Source organism: Tiliqua scincoides, chromosome 7, assembly GCF_035046505.1.
Source record: "Tiliqua scincoides isolate rTilSci1 chromosome 7, rTilSci1.hap2, whole genome shotgun sequence".
NCBI lineage: Eukaryota > Metazoa > Chordata > Lepidosauria > Squamata > Scincidae > Tiliqua > Tiliqua scincoides.
In genome coordinates this window covers 61,965,948-61,984,120 of record NC_089827.1, presented here as the reverse complement: position 1 = coordinate 61,984,120, position 18,173 = coordinate 61,965,948, and the positions used below count along the sequence as shown (strand labels likewise).

The following is an 18,173-nucleotide window of genomic DNA, read 5'->3' as shown; positions in this document are numbered from 1 at the left end:
GGCTCAAAGTATGTTGCACTGAATCATATTATTATTATTAATATACCGCTTTTCAACAAAAAAAGTTCACAAAGCAGTTTACAGAGAAAAATCAAATAACTAATGGCTCCCTGTCCCAAAAGGGCTCAGAATCTATAAAGACGCAAAAGAACACCATCAGCCACTAGAAAAGACACTGCTGGGGTGAGGCTGGCCAGTTACTCTTCCCCTGCTAAAAAGAGGAGCACCCACTTGAAGAAAGTCCCTCTTATCCAATTAGCAGGGGTAGAATATAATAATACACATTCTTATATAATATATATAAGAATATGTATTCTTATATAATATATAAGAATAAGAATAATATATTATTCTTATAATATATAAGAATATAGAATATATGTTCTTATATAACATATCAGAATACATTTGTCTGCAGAAAACAACTTCTCAAAATGTGGTGAACTGCCATTTGTATTCCATTTCAAAACTAAACAAGCCCAGTTATTTTTATTTTTTATTTATTTATTTTATTTTAGATATTTATATCCCGCCTTTCTATCTAATGAAGGACACACAAGGCAGCTCATAATTAAAAAAATATTAAAAACATAAAATATACATATACATATATAAAAGACATTAAAAACAATAAAACACAATAAAAACCTGGATCCCAAATTAAAATCCATTCAAAAAGTGCCATGCCCCCTGGCGTCAGCATAAAAGGCCTCCCCAAATAAAAAAGTCTTAAGCCCCCACCAAAAGGACTCTAAAGAGGGAGCTGTTCTCAATTCCAGGTTTTGATTTTTTTTTTAATTTAAACAAAAGTATAAGTTGGAAACATAATTCAAATTTTAATTTAGAAAAACATAAAATTCCCATTTATATGGATAGCAAACCATTTAAAGAGAGGTTTGCAAACTTAAATCTACAGCACTGAAGAAATATGTTTTTCCCCAATTGCATACTCCAACCACTTCATACATAAACCTATGTACTGAGATACAGGAAACACAAACTTCCTTCTTTCAGCTTCCATTTAAAATGGGAACGGGAAGGTAAAAGAAAATTGTCCATACATGCAAGAATCATATTTTCTTCCCAGAGAATCTGGGGGTTCTGCAGTGGGGACTGATATGGATCTCTAAACTGAGAATTCCTCACACAACTATAATCTAAAGAATTCTGAGAAGAGATGGCTAATACAGTGGCATAAAATCAATATAAATATGTAGCAAAGTATTAAAATGCTATACCTAAGCTGAAAGTTTCACATGAGTTTGTTACCTTGTGGTAGTTATGATAACGATAAAGCTTGTTTATGAAAATGAGCTGTTAACATACCAGAGTGCAATAGAAAGTACAAATTATTCCTGTTCCAACAATAGCTCCCCATAATTGAAATCCTGTAACTGAAAAATGAAAAATACATAATTTGGGCTGCAATCCTATGCACATTTTCCTGGAAATAAGCCCCACTGGCACTGATTTCTTAGTAAACATGTATACGATTGAACGGTTAAATACGTCTAGAGATACAAGTAGAAGAAATAATGTTTGAATAATTAACGAAAAAGACTAAAAGACTAAAAATATATTTAAAAATTCCCTCATCACATTTGTAAATTTGAAGCTGATAATCAACAACAAATCTCCAGAGTAACATGGTGGTGAATAGCATATATATTTTAGGAATTTCTGAGCAATGATCAAAATACTAAACTGTTTTTAAGTATAAAGTCACAAGAAGTTATCCTCCTAAATCATCATTAGTTCTTTAGAACCCAAATCATGTTAAACTCAAAAAGCAAGTCTATTATTTACTTAATTCTTCTCCCTTCTCGCTTCCCTCACTCATTCTCTTTATAAAGGAGCTAAACATTTTTTTAATTAACAGCTTTCATTATCTGACCAATCAAGAGAGTCATTATTTCTACCACAACACAAATACTATATACTTATAAATTGATCAGAGTCATACCATTCACACATATGGCAAAGCAGAAAGAATTCAAGAGGAATTTTTCACATTCATTTAAAACCAGTATGGCCACAGAACATTTCAAACAAGCAAAGCTCCTACAGGAGTCTACATTACAGGCAGGCCCCTGCAGCCGCAGATCCGGTACCTGTGGATTCTATGTGGATTTGGGGACACCCTCCCCGTCCTCATTAATGTTATTTAAATGCTTAGCTGAGCAAAAATATTCTTGCTTTACAGAGCTGCTGTAAGCATACAAGCTTATAGTGATGTGCTCCTTGCCTCTTGGCAGCCTGAAAGTTTGAAAAGACTAGTTTGAGGATAACAGAAAGCAGTTAACTTCTGCTACCTATTAACCTTGATATAGTCTTTTCAAATGTTTAGGCTTCCAAGAGGCAAGCAGCTTCTATGCTTCTTTATAAGCTTCTATGCTTACAGCAACCCTGTAAAGCAAGAACATTTTCTCTCAGGTGAGCATTTAATTAATGTTAATGGGCACAACGAGGAGGGCACAGAGACAGGGTACTCCTTATCCTAAGTTTCTGTATGTGCGAGGAATCCCCAGAATGGTTCCCCAATGGATATGTGAGCCTGCCTTTACTACACATTTGACTATGATCTTTTCTTTGTAGTTTAACAACAAACTTGGTATGCAAAAAAATATACAGGTGGAGCCTATTTATGCATGTGAGTTCCATCCCCTGACCCACTGCGATTAAGCAAAAACTCGTTGTGCTAAATTGCATAGTTATGCCAGTGATTTTCAACCTTTTTCATCTCACGGCACACTGACAAGGAACTAAAATGGTCAAGGTTTTTGACAATTGACAAGGCACACCATGCTGCCAGTGGGGGCTCACATCTCCCATTGGCCCTATTAATAAATGACCTTCCCCCTAATTCCTGTGCCACGCCTGTGGATCACTCGCAGCACACCAGTGTGCCACGGCACAGTGGTTGAAAGTGGCTGAGTTATGCAAATACGCTGCAGCCTGACACTTGGGGATGGATGGAAACTAAGGCAGCAGTTCCCACTCACCTCCCCCTCCTCCACTCCGTACTCAGCCCTCCCTGTTGCCAGCTGTCCCTGCTTCTTGCACAGGTGGGATGCTGAGCTATTAAGAGTCCAGTCCTATGCATTTCTACTCAGAAGTAAGCCCCACTGTGGTCAATGGGCTACTCCCAGGAAAGTGTGGATTCGATTGTTGCCTGAGAGCCCAGTCCTATGCCTACCTACTCAGAAGTAAGTTCCATTCTAGTCAATGGTGCTTACTCCCAGGAAAGTGTGGATCAGATTGCAGCCTAAATCTCTTGCTTTGGCTTGCTGGGAAGACTTGCTTGCTGGGCTGTTTTGTTTGTGCAGGCTGGAGCACAGACAGCCTGCACCATCTCAGTCTGTAATCCCCTGTTACTACTGCCCGTGTGTGTGTGTGTGTGTGTGTGTGTGTGTGTGTGTGTGTGTGTGTGTGTGTGTGTGTGTGTGTGTGTGTGTGTGTGTGTGTGTGTGTGTGTGTGTGTGTGTGTGAGAGAGAGAGAGAGAGAGAGAGAGAGAGAGAGAGCGCACACTCCAACTCGCTGCACGTGTTGTTCTGGCTACAGAGGTTCCCTCCCTTCCCCTCTTCAGCCTCTTTGCTGGCTCAGGGACTCCAGGAGTGTTCCTTCAAAAGGGGAACCTCTTCCATGGCTCCAGGACTATTTCCCTGCCTGGGAGAAGAAAAAAGCCTTTTTGCTGTGTATTGGGTTACCTTGAAAAGAGCCAGCACAGGGCAAAGGAGGCAAAGGTGTGTTCGACTTTCAGTGCCCCCCACCAGATTGAGATAAATCGGCAAATAAAAAATCTGTGAATAAGTAGGTTGCACCTGTACTCATATTACCTTGATTCAAGGCAAGAGATGGAGCATATATAACAATTCCAGAGTAAGATACCTAGAGAGAGAGAGAACAAATAAATATATGAATGCGATATAAACAGACCATCAGAGTTTATTTGTTCTACACTAGTTTACATGAGTTCAAATGAGAAATAGTATCTATTATCTGATCAATGTATTGTGGTAACGGTCATAGGGTCCTCTTCAGAAAGTACTGGAAAGCCTTTGAGGGTACATCAAAAGCCTATAAATAGCAGAAAAGCAGAATATGTTTTATGTTTCTGCTGGGGATATGTTCCTGCTGCTATCATGGATACCCAAAACCATGGACAGCAGAGAATCCTGCTCAAAATCCCCAGTCTTTGTCTAAGTGATGCGCTAGGAGATAGCAATCTAAGTTGTTATATTTAAATCTGACTAGAGTAGAACAAAAAGAAATTTTAAAAAGGTCTCAATTTGAGTTATGCTATTCAAGCTTCAAATATTTGTGTATATGGATAATAAAAAACGTAAACCAGCCAAGTTAGAGAGGCTGTGAAGGGCAAGGAAGCTTCCTTCCGTAAATGGAAGTCTTGCCCTAATGAAGAGAATAAAAAGGAACAAACTGTGGCAAAAGAAATGTAAGAAGGTGATAGGGGAGGCCAAGCGAGGCTATGAGGAATGCATGGCCAGCAACATTAAGGGAAATAATAAAAGCTTCTTCAAATATGTTAGAAGCAGGAAACCCGCCAGAGAAGCGGTTGGCCCTCTGGATGGTGAGGGAGGGAAAGGGGAGATAAAAGGAGACTTAGAGATGGCAGAGAAATTAAATGAGTTCTTTGCATCTGTCTTCACGGCAGAAGACCTCGGGCAGATACCGCTGCCCGAACGGCCCCTCCTGACCGAGGAGTTAAGTCAGATAGAGGTTAAAAGAGAAGATGTTTCAGACCTCATTGATAAATTAAAGATCAATAAGTCACCGGGCCCTGATGGCATACACCCAAGGGTTATTAAGGAATTGAAGTTGCTGATCTCTTGACTAAGATATGCAACTTGTCCCTCAAAATGGCCAAGGTGCCAGAAGATTGGAGGATAGCAAATGTCACGCCTATTTTTAAAAAGGGAAAGAGGGGGGACCCGGGAAACTATAGGCCGGTCAGCCTAACATCCATACCGGGTAAGATGGTGGAATGCCTCATCAAAGATAGGATCTCAAAACACATAGACGAACAGGCCTTGCTGAGGGAGAGTCAGCATGGCTTCTGTAAGGGTAAGTCTTGCCTCACCAACCTTATAGAATTCTTTGAAAAGGTCAACAGGCATGTGGCTGCGGGAGAACCCGTGGACATTATATATCTGGACTTTCAGAAGGCGTTTGACACGGTCCCTCACCAAAGGCTACTGAAAAAACTCCACAGTCAGGGAATTAGAGGACAGGTCCTCTCGTGGATTGAGAACTGGTTGGAGGCCAGGAAGCAGAGAGTGGGTGTCAATGGGCAATTTTCACAATGGAGAGAGGTGAAAAGCGGTGTGCCCCAAGGATCTGTCCTGGGACCGGTGCTTTTCAACCTCTTCATAAATGACCTGGAGACAGGGTTGAGCAGTGAAGTGGCTAAGTTTGCAGACGACACCAAACTTTTCCGAGTGGTAAAGACCAGAAGTGATTGTGAGGAGCTCCAGAAGGATCTCTCCAGACTGGCAGAATGGGCAGCAAAATGGCAGATGCGCTTCAATGTCAGTAAGTGTAAGGTCATGCACATTGGGGCAAAAAATCAAAACTTTAGATATAGTCTGATGGGTTCTGAGCTGTCTGTGACAGATCAGGAGAGAGATCTTGGGGTGGTGGTGGACAGGTCGATGAAAGTGTCGACCCAATGTGTGGCGGCAGTGAAGAAGGCCAATTCTATGCTTGGGATCATTAGGAAGGGTATTGAGAACAAAACGGTTAGTATTATAATGCCGTTGTACAAATTGATGGTAAGGCCACACCTGGAGTATTGTGTCCAGTTCTGGTCGCCGCATCTCAAAAAAGACATAGTGGAAATGGAAAAGGTGCAAAAGAGAGCGACTAAGATGATTACGGGGCTGGGGCACCTTCCTTATGAGGAAAGGCTACGGCGTTTGGGCCTCTTCAGCCTAGAAAAGAGACGCTTGAGGGGGGACATGATTGAGACTTACAAAATTATGCAGGGGATGGACAGAGTGGATAGGGAGATGCTCTTTACACTCTCACATAATACCAGAACCAGGGGACATCCACTAAAATTGAGTGTTGGGCGGGTTAGGACAGACAAAAGAAAATATTTCTTTACTCAGCGTGTGGTCGGTCTGTGGAACTCCTTGCCACAGGATGTGGTGCTGGCGTCTAGCCTAGACGCCTTTAAAAGGGGATTGGACGAGTTTCTGGAGGAAAAATCCATTATGGGGTACAAGCCATGATGTGTATGCGCAACCTCCTGATTTTAGGAATGGGTTAAGTCAGAATGCCAGATGTAGGGGAGAGCACCAGGATGAGGTTATCTGGTGTGCTCCCTGGGGCATTTGGTGGGCCGCTGTGAGATACAGGAAGCTGGACTAGATGGGCCTATGGCCTGATCCAGTGGGGCTGTTCTTATGTTCTTATGTTCTTATGTAAACCAATTAATATTTAGAAATTATAAACAACTTTTTTTTAAAGTATGTAACTCGTGGGCACGTATGTATGTAATGCTTTTTTGTTTATGTAATAAAAATTATAAACATCTATTTCAACTTACAAAGAAGAAAATGAAGACCTAGATTACATTTATCAATGTTAGGCTGAATAGCATTAGTTAAAGCATACCTCTTACCAAAATTTCTATTTTTATTCCAAAATATACCTTTACAACCAGATATTATGGTTTATTTTTAACCATAAATAAAAGTATGGCAAAAAAAAATTGGAGAAATTTATCACGGGAACAGGAAAGAAAATATGGTTTATAAAGAGTGTTAAAAATGGTCAAAGTGCAAAAGGAGGTTTAGGAATACCACCATTGGAAAAATATTATGAAGCTTTCCAATTAAATCAAATAACTAAATTTATACGGAGAGATCAAACTCCTGATTGGGTCAAGATGGAGGAAGATGGAGAAATTGGTATAGCTAATATACCAACTACTGTATTGGTATAGTTAATATAGTTGTCCCTTTCTAAACAATTTTGTTATATAACAAAATACAGATACAGATTACAACAAATACAGAACACTTTTACTTTTGAAACATTAAGAATATGGTGTAAATATATGAAAACCCTTGCTCTTCCTACATCTCCTTTGCTGAATCATCCAAATTTCAAGTCCCAGGGGAAATATATACAATTTAAACATTGGAGACAAATTGGAATTCATAGAATTAGAGATTCATTTGACAGCTCAATTCTGAGCTGCCTGGAGTGCCCAGGCTCGGGGGCACTAAGCAGGGCTGCCGCCGAATCCTGCGCCTCCCATGCTACTGCAGGAGGCTCCTCGGGAGAAGGGGACATTTGTCCCCTTCCCCTGAGTAAGGTAAGTAGCCCCGCAATGGGGCTACTGACTTTACCACCGACCTTTTGGTCGGCGGTAACGAAAAGGTTCTCGCGCAGGGCGCGCAGCCCTCCACGAGCACCCTGGATCCTGCAGAACACAGCTCCATGGATCCTCCTCCTGCCCGCCCCCCAGCACACCTCCTCCCTGCCCTCTCTCCGCCCCCACCGGCCTCCCCCCTCCCTGGAATGCCTCCTCCATGACCCCACCTCCCGTTCCACTGCTCTGCGGTTCGGGAGACTGCCGAGCCATGGAACCTGGGTGACCGCCCGGCGCTGGGCTAGTACCAGCAGTGAGCCCAGTGAACGTGGCTTATGGCACGTTTGCGATTGTGCTCAGCGGCATGGAGCCGTGCCGCCGACCACAGGATTGGGCTCTGAATCAGGGAAACCAATCAGTTAGACAATGAGAAGAGAAAACAAGTCAAATAAGAACTAATTGGCTACAAATAAAACAAGTAAGGAATTTTGTGATACAATTATATAAAAAATCTGGCCCTATGAGACTATTAATGGAATTTGAACAATATTGTATTGAGAAAAAAAGAAAAGGATTAACTTTTATATAAGCACATTATTGAGAGAGAATATGGAAAGGGTATGGGAGTTAAAATAGCTTGAGAAACAAATCTGGATATTGATATACCAGAGGAAGTATTGATGGGAATATGGACCAAATACTTTTATAAATCAATATCATCTAGAACAAAAGAAATGGTTTTAAAGGTAGTTCATAGATGACATCTGTACCCCACAAAATTATATAAATGTAATAGAGATATCTCAGACATGTGTTGGAGGAAATGTGGAAGGAAGGGTACATTGGAACATATGTGGATTTCCTGTCCTAAAATAGAAAAATATTGGCGTGAAATAATTAAATGAATAGGAACACTGACTAATCAAAAAGTTTTTGGGAATGAAACATCATTATTATTTTCACTATTCACTGGGGGAAATGAGAAGTTGACTAATAAATTGCAAATCTTATTGGAGTAGCAAGGTGCGAGACTGCAAAAAGAGAAATCCCCAAGATCTTCCATTACAGAGATTTTTGAACAGGACCTGGCAAACAGTAATGTTGGAAAAATTGACTAATAAAGTCAGAATATACAGAGGACAAATAAAGCGTGATTAATTTATGAAAATTTGGCAGCCTTTATTAAGGTTCAGTGTGGCTCAGTTTTACTTTCCAAAGGACTCAATAAACTTTCCTTATCAGCTATCAGCCTGTCAGTTTGATGAGCCTCCAAACATTGGGTTGTGACCCACCATTTGAGAACCACTCTATATAAAAAGTAGGAAGAAAACTAACAAAGGTAGTTTTTGTTTCTTTTGCATTTTACCTCCTACTAAATGTATCCCCAAGTCCATATAATCTTAGCATCTTCCATCATGAGATACTAGGAAGATACTGTTTCATGAAGTTAGGAGACCTCTCTTCTCCAGCTATGACCAATACACAACCATGCAGGGAACAAGAGGATAAATCTGTCTACCATTTACTACTGTGATACAGACCCATTCACAGCCCAATCCTGAGCTTCCCAGGGCGCGCGTCTGCAGCGGCGCTGAGAACGGCTCCCGCTGCATCTTGTGTGCCTCAGCCTGCCGCAGGTGGCGCCTCAGTAGAAGGTGAAGCAGTCCCACAATGGGACTACTCACTTTACCACCAACCAAAAGGTTCCCGCCTGCCCTTTTTCCGCTTTCAGTCTCCCCGTTAAACCTCCTCCCCACCCCACCCGGCGCTAGCCCAGTGCCGGCCAGCGCTGAGCTAGCATGGGCAATAGCCTGGTGGTACGCCTCGCAGATGTGCCTTACGGCATGTTTGCAACAGTGCACTCCAGCGGAAAGCCAGAGCGCCGAGCTCAGGATTGGGCAATCAGACTGTAAAACCTACATCATAGTCTTACCATGCAGTCACATGCTTTACTCAGTCTTGGACAGCTATTTTTTTAATATCTGATCCTCCCTTGTAAGCTACATACAGTACAACAATATTATTAAAGAATATTTATACATGACTTTTCACTATAAAGAGTCCACAAAATGGTTTGTGTCTTCCTTTAAAAAACTAACCCTTGAAAATTAATTAAAATACATTTTGATTCATTTAGAAAGCTTATAGGCCACCTTTCTACTCCAGTAATGAGATAATCTAGACCAGTGCTTCTCAAACTGTGAGTCGGGACCCACCAGGTGGGTTGCGAGCCAATTTCAGGTGAGTCCCCATTCATTTCAATATTTTATTTTTAATATGTTAGACTTCATGCTACCATGGGATGTGACTGCATTTGGGGAAATGTTACAGACCTGTACTTTTAACAAGCTACTATGAATATCCTTTTAACATTGACAATGAATGGGACTTGATCCTGGGTAGGATTGCAGCCTAGGATAGTGAAAAATTTTCCGGCTTGATGATGTCACTTCCGGTCATAATATTACTTCCAGTGTGTCCCAACAGATTCTCATTCTAGAAAGTGGGTCCTGGTGCTAAATGTGTGAGAACCACTGATCTAGACAGGCTTCAATTTCATTAAAGTTTTAACATACTCAAATAAAAACAACACAATAAGAGGTAAAGCCATCAAACACATGAACAAGAAGAAACAAAAGGCATAGCATCAAACATGTATGGATCCTCAATAGTATGTTGTGCTTTACTTGCCGTTTGCAGTATAAACATGACTGTTCCAATCATACGCAGACATTTGTTATAACGAAGCTCCAAATACTGCAAAAGAAGCAAGTTACATTTAGATACAAAACTTAAGTACACAAATATACTCCTGCTAACTGGTAAGAGGCACTTTTCAAGTGGGTGCTCCTCTTTTAACAGGGGGATAGTAACTGGCCCACCTCACCCCAGCAGTGTCTTTTCTAGTGGCTGTCTGCTGGTGTTTCATCTTTTTAGATTGTGAGCCCTTTTGGGACAGGGAGCCAGTCGTTATTTGATTTTTTTTCTGTAAACCGCTTTGGGAACTTTTTGTTGAAAAGCGGTATATAAATACTGTTAATAATGTTAAAAATAATATACTCTATATGTACAAACAGAATGACAAATCATCTTTTTAAAAATGCTCCTTAACAAGGCCAACCTTAGGAGCTGCGGAGCACAGCTGGAAACACTTGTTGTGGGGCCTCCAGGTTTCCTACCAAAAGCCGATGTCTGTAGAATCTCAGAGATACAGATGTGCCCCCGTATTTATGGGGGGATCTGTTCCACAGACCCCCCCCCCGCTGATACAAAAACCGCAGATATGGAAAAAACTATAGCAAACCCCTGTGCTACCCCCCCATACACATTAAATTACCTTTGTTTTTGTGTAATAGCTCTGGAAGCACTGGTGTTTCTTTCTTAAACCAAGTGAAACTCTTGCTAAACTGAAGAGCAACATGCAGGCAGCGAGCCTGCACGCTACAGACAGGAGATTAAGGCTGCATTTGTTTTTTCAGATTCTAGTGCTAGTAGCACTACAGAGCAGTTTGTTTTCCTCTTAGCAGTATGCTAGGGTTCCATTTGTCTTTCTGTTTCAAGCATGCTCACCAGGCTTACTATTTTTCCTTCTGGCTTGAAGCTATTACTGATGGCAGCCTCCATGCAGTTCATTTCTAATGGCAGAACCATGGCAGCCTATATTGAAAGGCAGAAAATTGCAGCCTTCATGCATCTGAGTCTAATGACTCAACATCATTTGTCATTTTTTTAGCAGAGCTGGAAACATGCTAGAGGCATGCCAGCAATGTCCCTTCCTGCTATTTTCTAATGGAGAAACAAACGCAGCCTAACTGAATGTTAACAGAAAGCATGTCCTGTTAACATTCAGTTAGACTTCCTCTAGTGTGGAGGCTGATTGCCTGCACATCACTCTTCAGTTTAGCAGGAGTTTCCTTTGGTTAAAGGAAGAAACATCAGGCTTATAGTACAATTAAATAAAAAAGGCTATGAAATGCATATGGGGAGCACAGGAGACCCTGATCTCCAGATAACAGAATCCACAGATACGGGGTCTGCAGTTAAGGGGACCCAATGATATAAATAAAATTTATTATGGACTTTATATCTCTTTGGAAGAATGGAAATGTCAGTGAACAGCCTTGTTAGGAACAAATTATCTTATGGGAGTTTCTAAAAATCACTATGAATAAGACATTACAGTAGATGGCCCTAGCATAGAGGGGCCCCTTAGGCAGACCCAACTGGGAGCAATTGGTCCAGTTGGCTAAAAGCTGGCCCTGCTCCTTAAGGATGGTACTATGTGTTTCTACCTGGGAGAAACAAGTCCACTGAGGTCAGTGAGGCTTGCTTCTGAGCAACCATCCATCAGATCTGATTGCACAGCTGCAGCGGTATACACAATTCCTGATGCTCAAACTTCACATTATACTGAGATCCATGGATGATATCCCAACTTCATCATTGTCTTTTTAATAAATGCAGCTGAGGGGCTGCTAATTTTAGTAGAAGGCATTTCATCCTTTTCCCCTACACTACTGACTTGAGCTAAATCACTCCTTTAATTTACTATTTAATCCACCAGAAAAAACAGAGGAATATCTACCTTGCCTTTGTGTGACTTTCCCTCACAAATTACCTGCTTGAGTAAGAGGTAAGCAAACAGTTTGATGCCCTCAAGTCCTATACCACTTCCCCTCTCAAACAGCAGCCCCCTCATAGTTTCATTTAGTTTAACATCCCTCCCGTCAAATTCAGGCAATAAATCAAATATTTCCAACTGCAATGTGCAGTTCACTTCTGAGAAACAGCCTCAAATGAACTGAAGAGAACTAAGTTCCAGATACAGAAATGAGTGCAGTTTCAAAAGATTGCACAACAGTATACCTTTCTAGGGCTTGACACCCTAGTGAGTTCAAGGAAGGAACACAGAAGGTACACAGAAGGAAGTACCACTTGTTCCCTCTGAGGTAAGCATGCATAGGATTCCAGCCTTACTATCAATTATTAGCATACAGAATACACCATCATACCCTTGGCTCTGGCTGCTGGTTTAGTGAGTTGACCTGTAAGAACCAATGGAGAATAGGCCTATTGAGGTTTATGGTGTACCTCTGAAAACCAGGTACTGGGCACAAACCCTTGTGGGGCAGTGCACGCCCTACTTTTAATCTTCACAGGTTCGAATCCCATGCACACTATCCTGAGAGCAGGCTCCATTGAAGACAATGGGGCATGCTTCTGAGTTGACAAGTATAGGCTTGTGCTTTCAGTCAGGAATTCAGCTAGTCCTTGCTCTTTTTCCACAAGTACTTTTCCAAGTAACATTTCTGCAAGTACTGCCACCAGAGCGGGCGGCTTGTCCCTACTCAGGTATCCTACTCAAGGCAGACCAAGGTGGGGAGCGGGGCGGAGGAAGCCCTCCAAGAGCCCAATCCTCTGCATGTCTACTCAGAAGTCAGTCTCATTGTGGTCAACGGGGCTACTCCCAGGAAGGCGTGGATGGACTGCAGCTCAAGCCCACACCTCAGGCGCTGGTGATGCGCAGCCGGTAACACACCGGCAGGAACTCATGGGCGGTGACGGCCACCATGACGGCGTAGGAGAGGGCGAACTTCATGCCGAAGCGGTAGACATCCGCGGGCGTGCCTAGCACCGTCACCGCCGACATGAAGCTGGCCGTGAGCGAGCGCCACGGGCGCGCAGTGCAGCTTGCGGCTGGCCATGACGTGCGACTTGTGCACGCCCCTGAGGGCGTAGTAGACATCCACGGCCGCAGAGAAGATCAGCATGGAGGCGAAGATGATGTTGTCGAGGGGGGTGAAGTAGTCGCGGGCGGGCGAGCGCCCGCCTCCCACATGGCGCCCACTCCAGAGACAGAGCGCGCTCGGGGCCCTAGCCCTGTGCGCGGCAGTTATTCGAGCTGCGCGGCCCCGCCCCTTGTGCACACGCACTGGTGGCTGAGGCCTGCGACCGTTACTGCTCAGAGCGCCCCTCTCCCCGCCCAAGCCCTTTTAACTACGCTGGTGCTGTTTCCCTCTGCATCCTATGCTGCTGCTTTCCTTTCTGTACTGCAGTGTGTGGGCAGGCAGGTGAGGCAGTGCCTCCCCACCGGAGTCCTTCGAAGAGCGCCGCAGTCAGTGCTTGGGCACCTCACACAACCACGGCGCTCTTCGAAGGACTTTGGTGGGGAGGCACAGCCTCACCTGCCTCCCCACACACTGCACATCCCTGCTCAGGGGCAACAGTGACTCTCCATTCTTGTGACTGGAGATATTTTTCCCCTCACAGATTGCATGCTCTCTCCTCTTCCCATGTGCAGAGAGGAGCTGCTCGTGTGAAGCTCACCTACTGAAATCCTTCAGGCAACTTCCCTTAAAGGGTTCAAAATGGAAGACATTTCCTCAGGGAACAGTCGGAGCCCTCCACCCTCTCAGGCAGCAAATTTCAACCTTTTAGTGCAGACTGACAAAGCACTAAAATTGTCGAGGCACACCATGGGTTTTTCACAATTGACAAGGCACACCATGCTGCCGGTGTGAGGCTCACATCCCCTATTGGCCCTCCTCATAAATGACCTTCCTCCAAATTCCTGTGGCCACTTGTGGCACATCAGTGTGCCACAGCACAGTGGTTGAAAATGGCTGCTCTAAGGCTTACATGTTAAATGCAATGCCAGACTTCCTTTCAGCATGGTTGACATGCAACAGAGGGCAATCCAGCTGGAGAGACCACTCTCCTGGCTAGAATGCCAACCTCTGCCATGAGGTAATCTTCCAAATTAAAATGTCACATTTCCCTATTTTCTATACCAGGGGTGCCCAAATCCCAGCACTGGGGCCACTTGTGGCCCTCGAGGACTCGCAATCTGGCCCTCGGAGAGTCCCCAGTCTCCAATGAGCTCTGGCCCTCCGGAGACTTGCTGAAGCCTGTGCTGGCCTGACACAACTGCTCTCAGCATGATGGCCAACTATTCAACCTCTCATAAGAGCTGTGGAACCTGGGCTTCCTCCACTGCTTGCTGTTTCACATCTGTGATGCAGCAGCGACAGTAAAGGCTGGCCTTGCTTTGTGCAAGGCCTTTTATAGGCCATGAGCCTATAAAGACCTTCATTCATTCATATAAGTTCCATCTCTAATATATTGATTTATGTAAATTTATTCAAATTTGAAATGTAAATGTAAACTCCCCCCCAGCCCCCTGACACAGTGTCAATGATGTGGCCCTCCTGCCAGTACGTTTGGACAACCCTGTTCTAATTAACTTGCTGTAGATCAAGTGTGAACCCAGTTTCAGCCTGCTCTCTGGCCTGGAAGTCCCTAACTGCACATCCTGCTCTCCAGTTCAGTCTTCTGGATACCATGGAATGACTGTAAAGGGTTGGGAAATCCTTCAACTCCATTTCTAAGGAGAGTGTTGCGAATGTACAGAGTAATATGTAAGGTCTGTAGCAGCCTAGTGAGCACAGCATCCTTATTATTAACCAACACTTGATTATTAATAAATATTTCTTTTTACATCTTTTTTGTCTAATAAAGCTATGTGGGTTGTGACCAACTGTTATTTTGAAAAATGGGTCCTGGTGCTAAAAGGTTTGGGAAGCACTGATGCACAGAATACACTGACTAATTGCATGCTTGGCTAAGGCTGCTGATTTGGTTGACTAGAGTGGCCTGGTAAAAATCCATATAGGTCTGTCAAGGTTCTCTTTATGGTGCACCTCTGAAAACCAGGCACTGGGTCTTGTACGGCAGATTCTCTTTATGGTGCACCTCTGAAAACCAGGCACTGGGTCTTGTACGGCAGGACTTTTAAACTTTCCACAGCCTGAGCCTATGCATGTCTACTCTGAAGTAAGTCCCATTGGGTTCAGTGAGATTTGCTCCCAGGAAAGTATGGATAAGACTGTGGTCACAGTCTATATTTTGGCTAATCACTGCTGGACAAAGAGAACCGGCTTTTCGGCTCTCTTAACAATTACCATTTAATTTGCAAGTTCTACCATGGCCACCAGAGTGGGCAGCTTGCCCCAGAGGTTCTTGCAGCCAGGGAGAATGATGGCCCTTTGCTCCAAACCAGCAGAACTTCTGTAGATAGTTTCTGTGCACCCCCTTTGTACTTTTGGAGGTGAGATGAATATTGGCTCATAGAAAACCCTACTCAATTATCCTTCTCAAGAAGGACCATGGTGGGTGGTGGTGGGGAGGTAGAAGGGAATCCTCCATAAGTCCAATTCTATGCATGTCTACTCTGAAGTCAGTCCCCTTGGAGGAAGTGGGTCTTACTCCCAGGAAAGTGTGGATGGGCTTGCAGCCTCAGTGCCTGCCTACTAAGAAGTCAGTCCCCTTGCAGGCAGTGGGGCTCACTCCCAGGCAAGTGTGGACAGGACTACAGCCTGAGAGCCCAAGCTGTGCCTGTCTACTCAGAAGTAAGTCCCATGAGGCAGTGGGTCTTACTCCCAGGAAAGTGTGGATGGACTTGCAGCCTCAGTGCCTGCCTACTGAGAAGTCAGTCCCCTTGCAGGCAGTGGGGCTCGCTCCCAGGCGAGTGTGGACAGGACTGCAGCCTGAGAGCCCGTCCCGTGCCTGTGCACCGAGTCCCACTGCAGTGAACGGGGCTACTCCCAGGAAGGCACCTCGTAGGCGCTGGTGATGCGCAGCCGGTAGTAGACGGGCAGGAAGACGTGGGCGGTGATGGCCACCATGACGGCGTAGGAGATGGCGAAGAGGCCGAACTTCATGCCGAAGCGGTAGACCTCCGCGGGCGTGCCCAGCACCGTCACCGCCGACATGAAGCTGGCCGTGAGCGAGAGCGCCACGGGCGCGCAGTGCAGGCTGCGGCTGGCCATGATGAACTCCTCCTGCGAGTTGTGCACGCCCTTGAGGGCGTAGTAGATGCCCACGGCCGCGGAGAAGATCAGCATGAGCGCGAAGATGACGTAGTCCAGAGACGTGAAGTGGTCCTTGGCGCTGGTCAAGGCCTGGAAGGGGTCCGTCGTCGACATGGCGACCATGCGGCCCAGGGCAGAGCTGGCGCAAGAACGTCAGTTGTTTGAGCTGCGCGCGCTCCCTGCCTTTTGGACGCGCGCCAGGTGGGCGTGGCCTGTCCGTTAGTGCTCCTCAGTCCACTGCCTGCCTCAGTGGCGCTCTGGGCTCAGGCTACAAGCCTCTCCCCGAACCTGGGAGTAGCCCCATTGACTTTAATGGGACTTACTTCTGAGTAGATACGCATAGACGGGCTCTGAGGCTTCAGCCCTGCCCACACTTACTTGGGATAAGCCCCACTGTCTCTTATGGGACTTACTTCTGAGCAGGCAGGCAGGCAAAGGCTTGGGCTCTCAGGCTGCAGTCCTGTCCACACTCACCTGGGAGTGAGCCCCACTGCCCGCAATGAGACTTACTTCTGAGTAGACAGGCATAAGCTTAGGCTCTCAGGCTGCAGTCCTGTCCACACAGGAGAGTAAGCCCCACTAAGGACCCAATCCTATCCAAATTTCCAGTGTTGATGCAGCTGTAATGCAGCCCCAAGGAAAGGGAACAAACATTCACTTACCTTGGGGATGCCTCCATGACTGCCCCCCTACTGCAGGATGCAGTGCATGCAGTTGACATGGATGTGCCCAGACACTAGGTGTCTCTCCTCAAAACAGCCTTTTTTGTGCAGCCTGTTTCCACAGTTTAGGTCAGCCTGACAATTTTTACCTTGCCTGTAATGAGTAGTAACTTCCACAAAGTCCAGAGTATGTTAGTAGAACCACAGCGATATTGTAGCATTATATTATGTTGAGCACAATGAAGGGTGTAGGGGGAGCAATCTAGATCAGACTTGACCGGTTTTAGGTATACTGAAATCTTGGAACTTACAAGCAGGCAATGGGTGGTGACAATTTTGAACATCTTAGAAACTATGATCAGGCATTATATGGTGCCAAAAGTTGGAGTTTTTATTGATCAACATTTGATAATTTTCATAAATAAATCAAATATTTGCTGAAACTTGCATAGACGCATGCCTCAGAATAGACAAACTGGTGTCTTTCGGTTTAACTTTTGACTGAATAGATTGTGTACCAGACAATAGGTTGTCAAAGTTCTATTTACATGAAGAATTGCAATGTATCTTGGCCAGTTCAGACATCTGGCTTCACCAAATCAACCATTTGCTCCAATCATTTGCCTTTTCAAGGAAACACTGTTCCTTCATGTTGCTTGGAGTGTTTTTATTCTGTGAGGTTCCTTCATACATATTACTTTGTTTATTGCCTGATTGGGTTTATTTTGGTATTCTCTTTATGTTTTGTTATGGCCAATGACTGAAATAAATAAACCAAACTATTACCAAACAAACTCATACCAAGTATGCATACTTTATTTTGGTTTTATAAGAATTGTAACTTTTTTTTTTTTGAGGGAAACTGTAATTGTGTGCAGGATTCTAAACCAACCAGTACAGAACTAAGAAAAAGTCCCTCTCTTATGGCACAATCCCATTTATGTTTACTCAGAAGTAAGCCTCTTTGAATTCAAGGACGATTGCAAACAGGGGCTTCAATCCTATCCTTTTTCTTCAAGCCATATTCAGTCGAGTCCAACATTCAACAATCCTATGGACTAAGTGGCACCAAAGTCCAAAGACACACAAAGTGGCACCAAAGGCACCAAAGACACACATAGGATTGGGCTCCTAATGGGCGAGCATTTTGAAAACATGATTAATAGTAGTATTTTCTACTGGACACTAATTCCACAAAGGACCATATGTAGGTTGCTATCATATTATAATCTCTTGCATAAGAGAAGGTCTGTTTCTCGTTTCATTTTTACCTGTGGAAACTAGCTCACAGGAAAACTGCA

The 18,173-nt window shown here is 44.1% G+C and overlaps 1 protein-coding gene and 1 pseudogene across 1 annotated transcript in view; both read right to left on the bottom strand.

Annotated features, from left to right (window-relative positions):
* The window catches only part of LOC136657570 (sodium-coupled monocarboxylate transporter 1-like), a 39,999-nt gene extending 23,675 nt beyond the window's left edge, over positions 1-16,324 (bottom strand). Inside the window, exons 1-4 of the mRNA XM_066634488.1 lie at positions 15,956-16,324; positions 10,032-10,097; positions 3,838-3,889; positions 1,327-1,394 (exon numbers count right to left, since the gene is read on the bottom strand). Coding sequence (XP_066490585.1) covers positions 1,327-1,394; positions 3,838-3,889; positions 10,032-10,097; positions 15,956-16,324 — 555 coding nt within the window. The remainder of the gene's footprint in view (positions 1-1,326; positions 1,395-3,837; positions 3,890-10,031; positions 10,098-15,955) is intronic.
* Positions 12,847-13,848, bottom strand: LOC136657019 (sodium-coupled monocarboxylate transporter 1-like; annotated as a pseudogene).
* Positions 16,325-18,173: the final 1,849 nt, after the last annotated feature.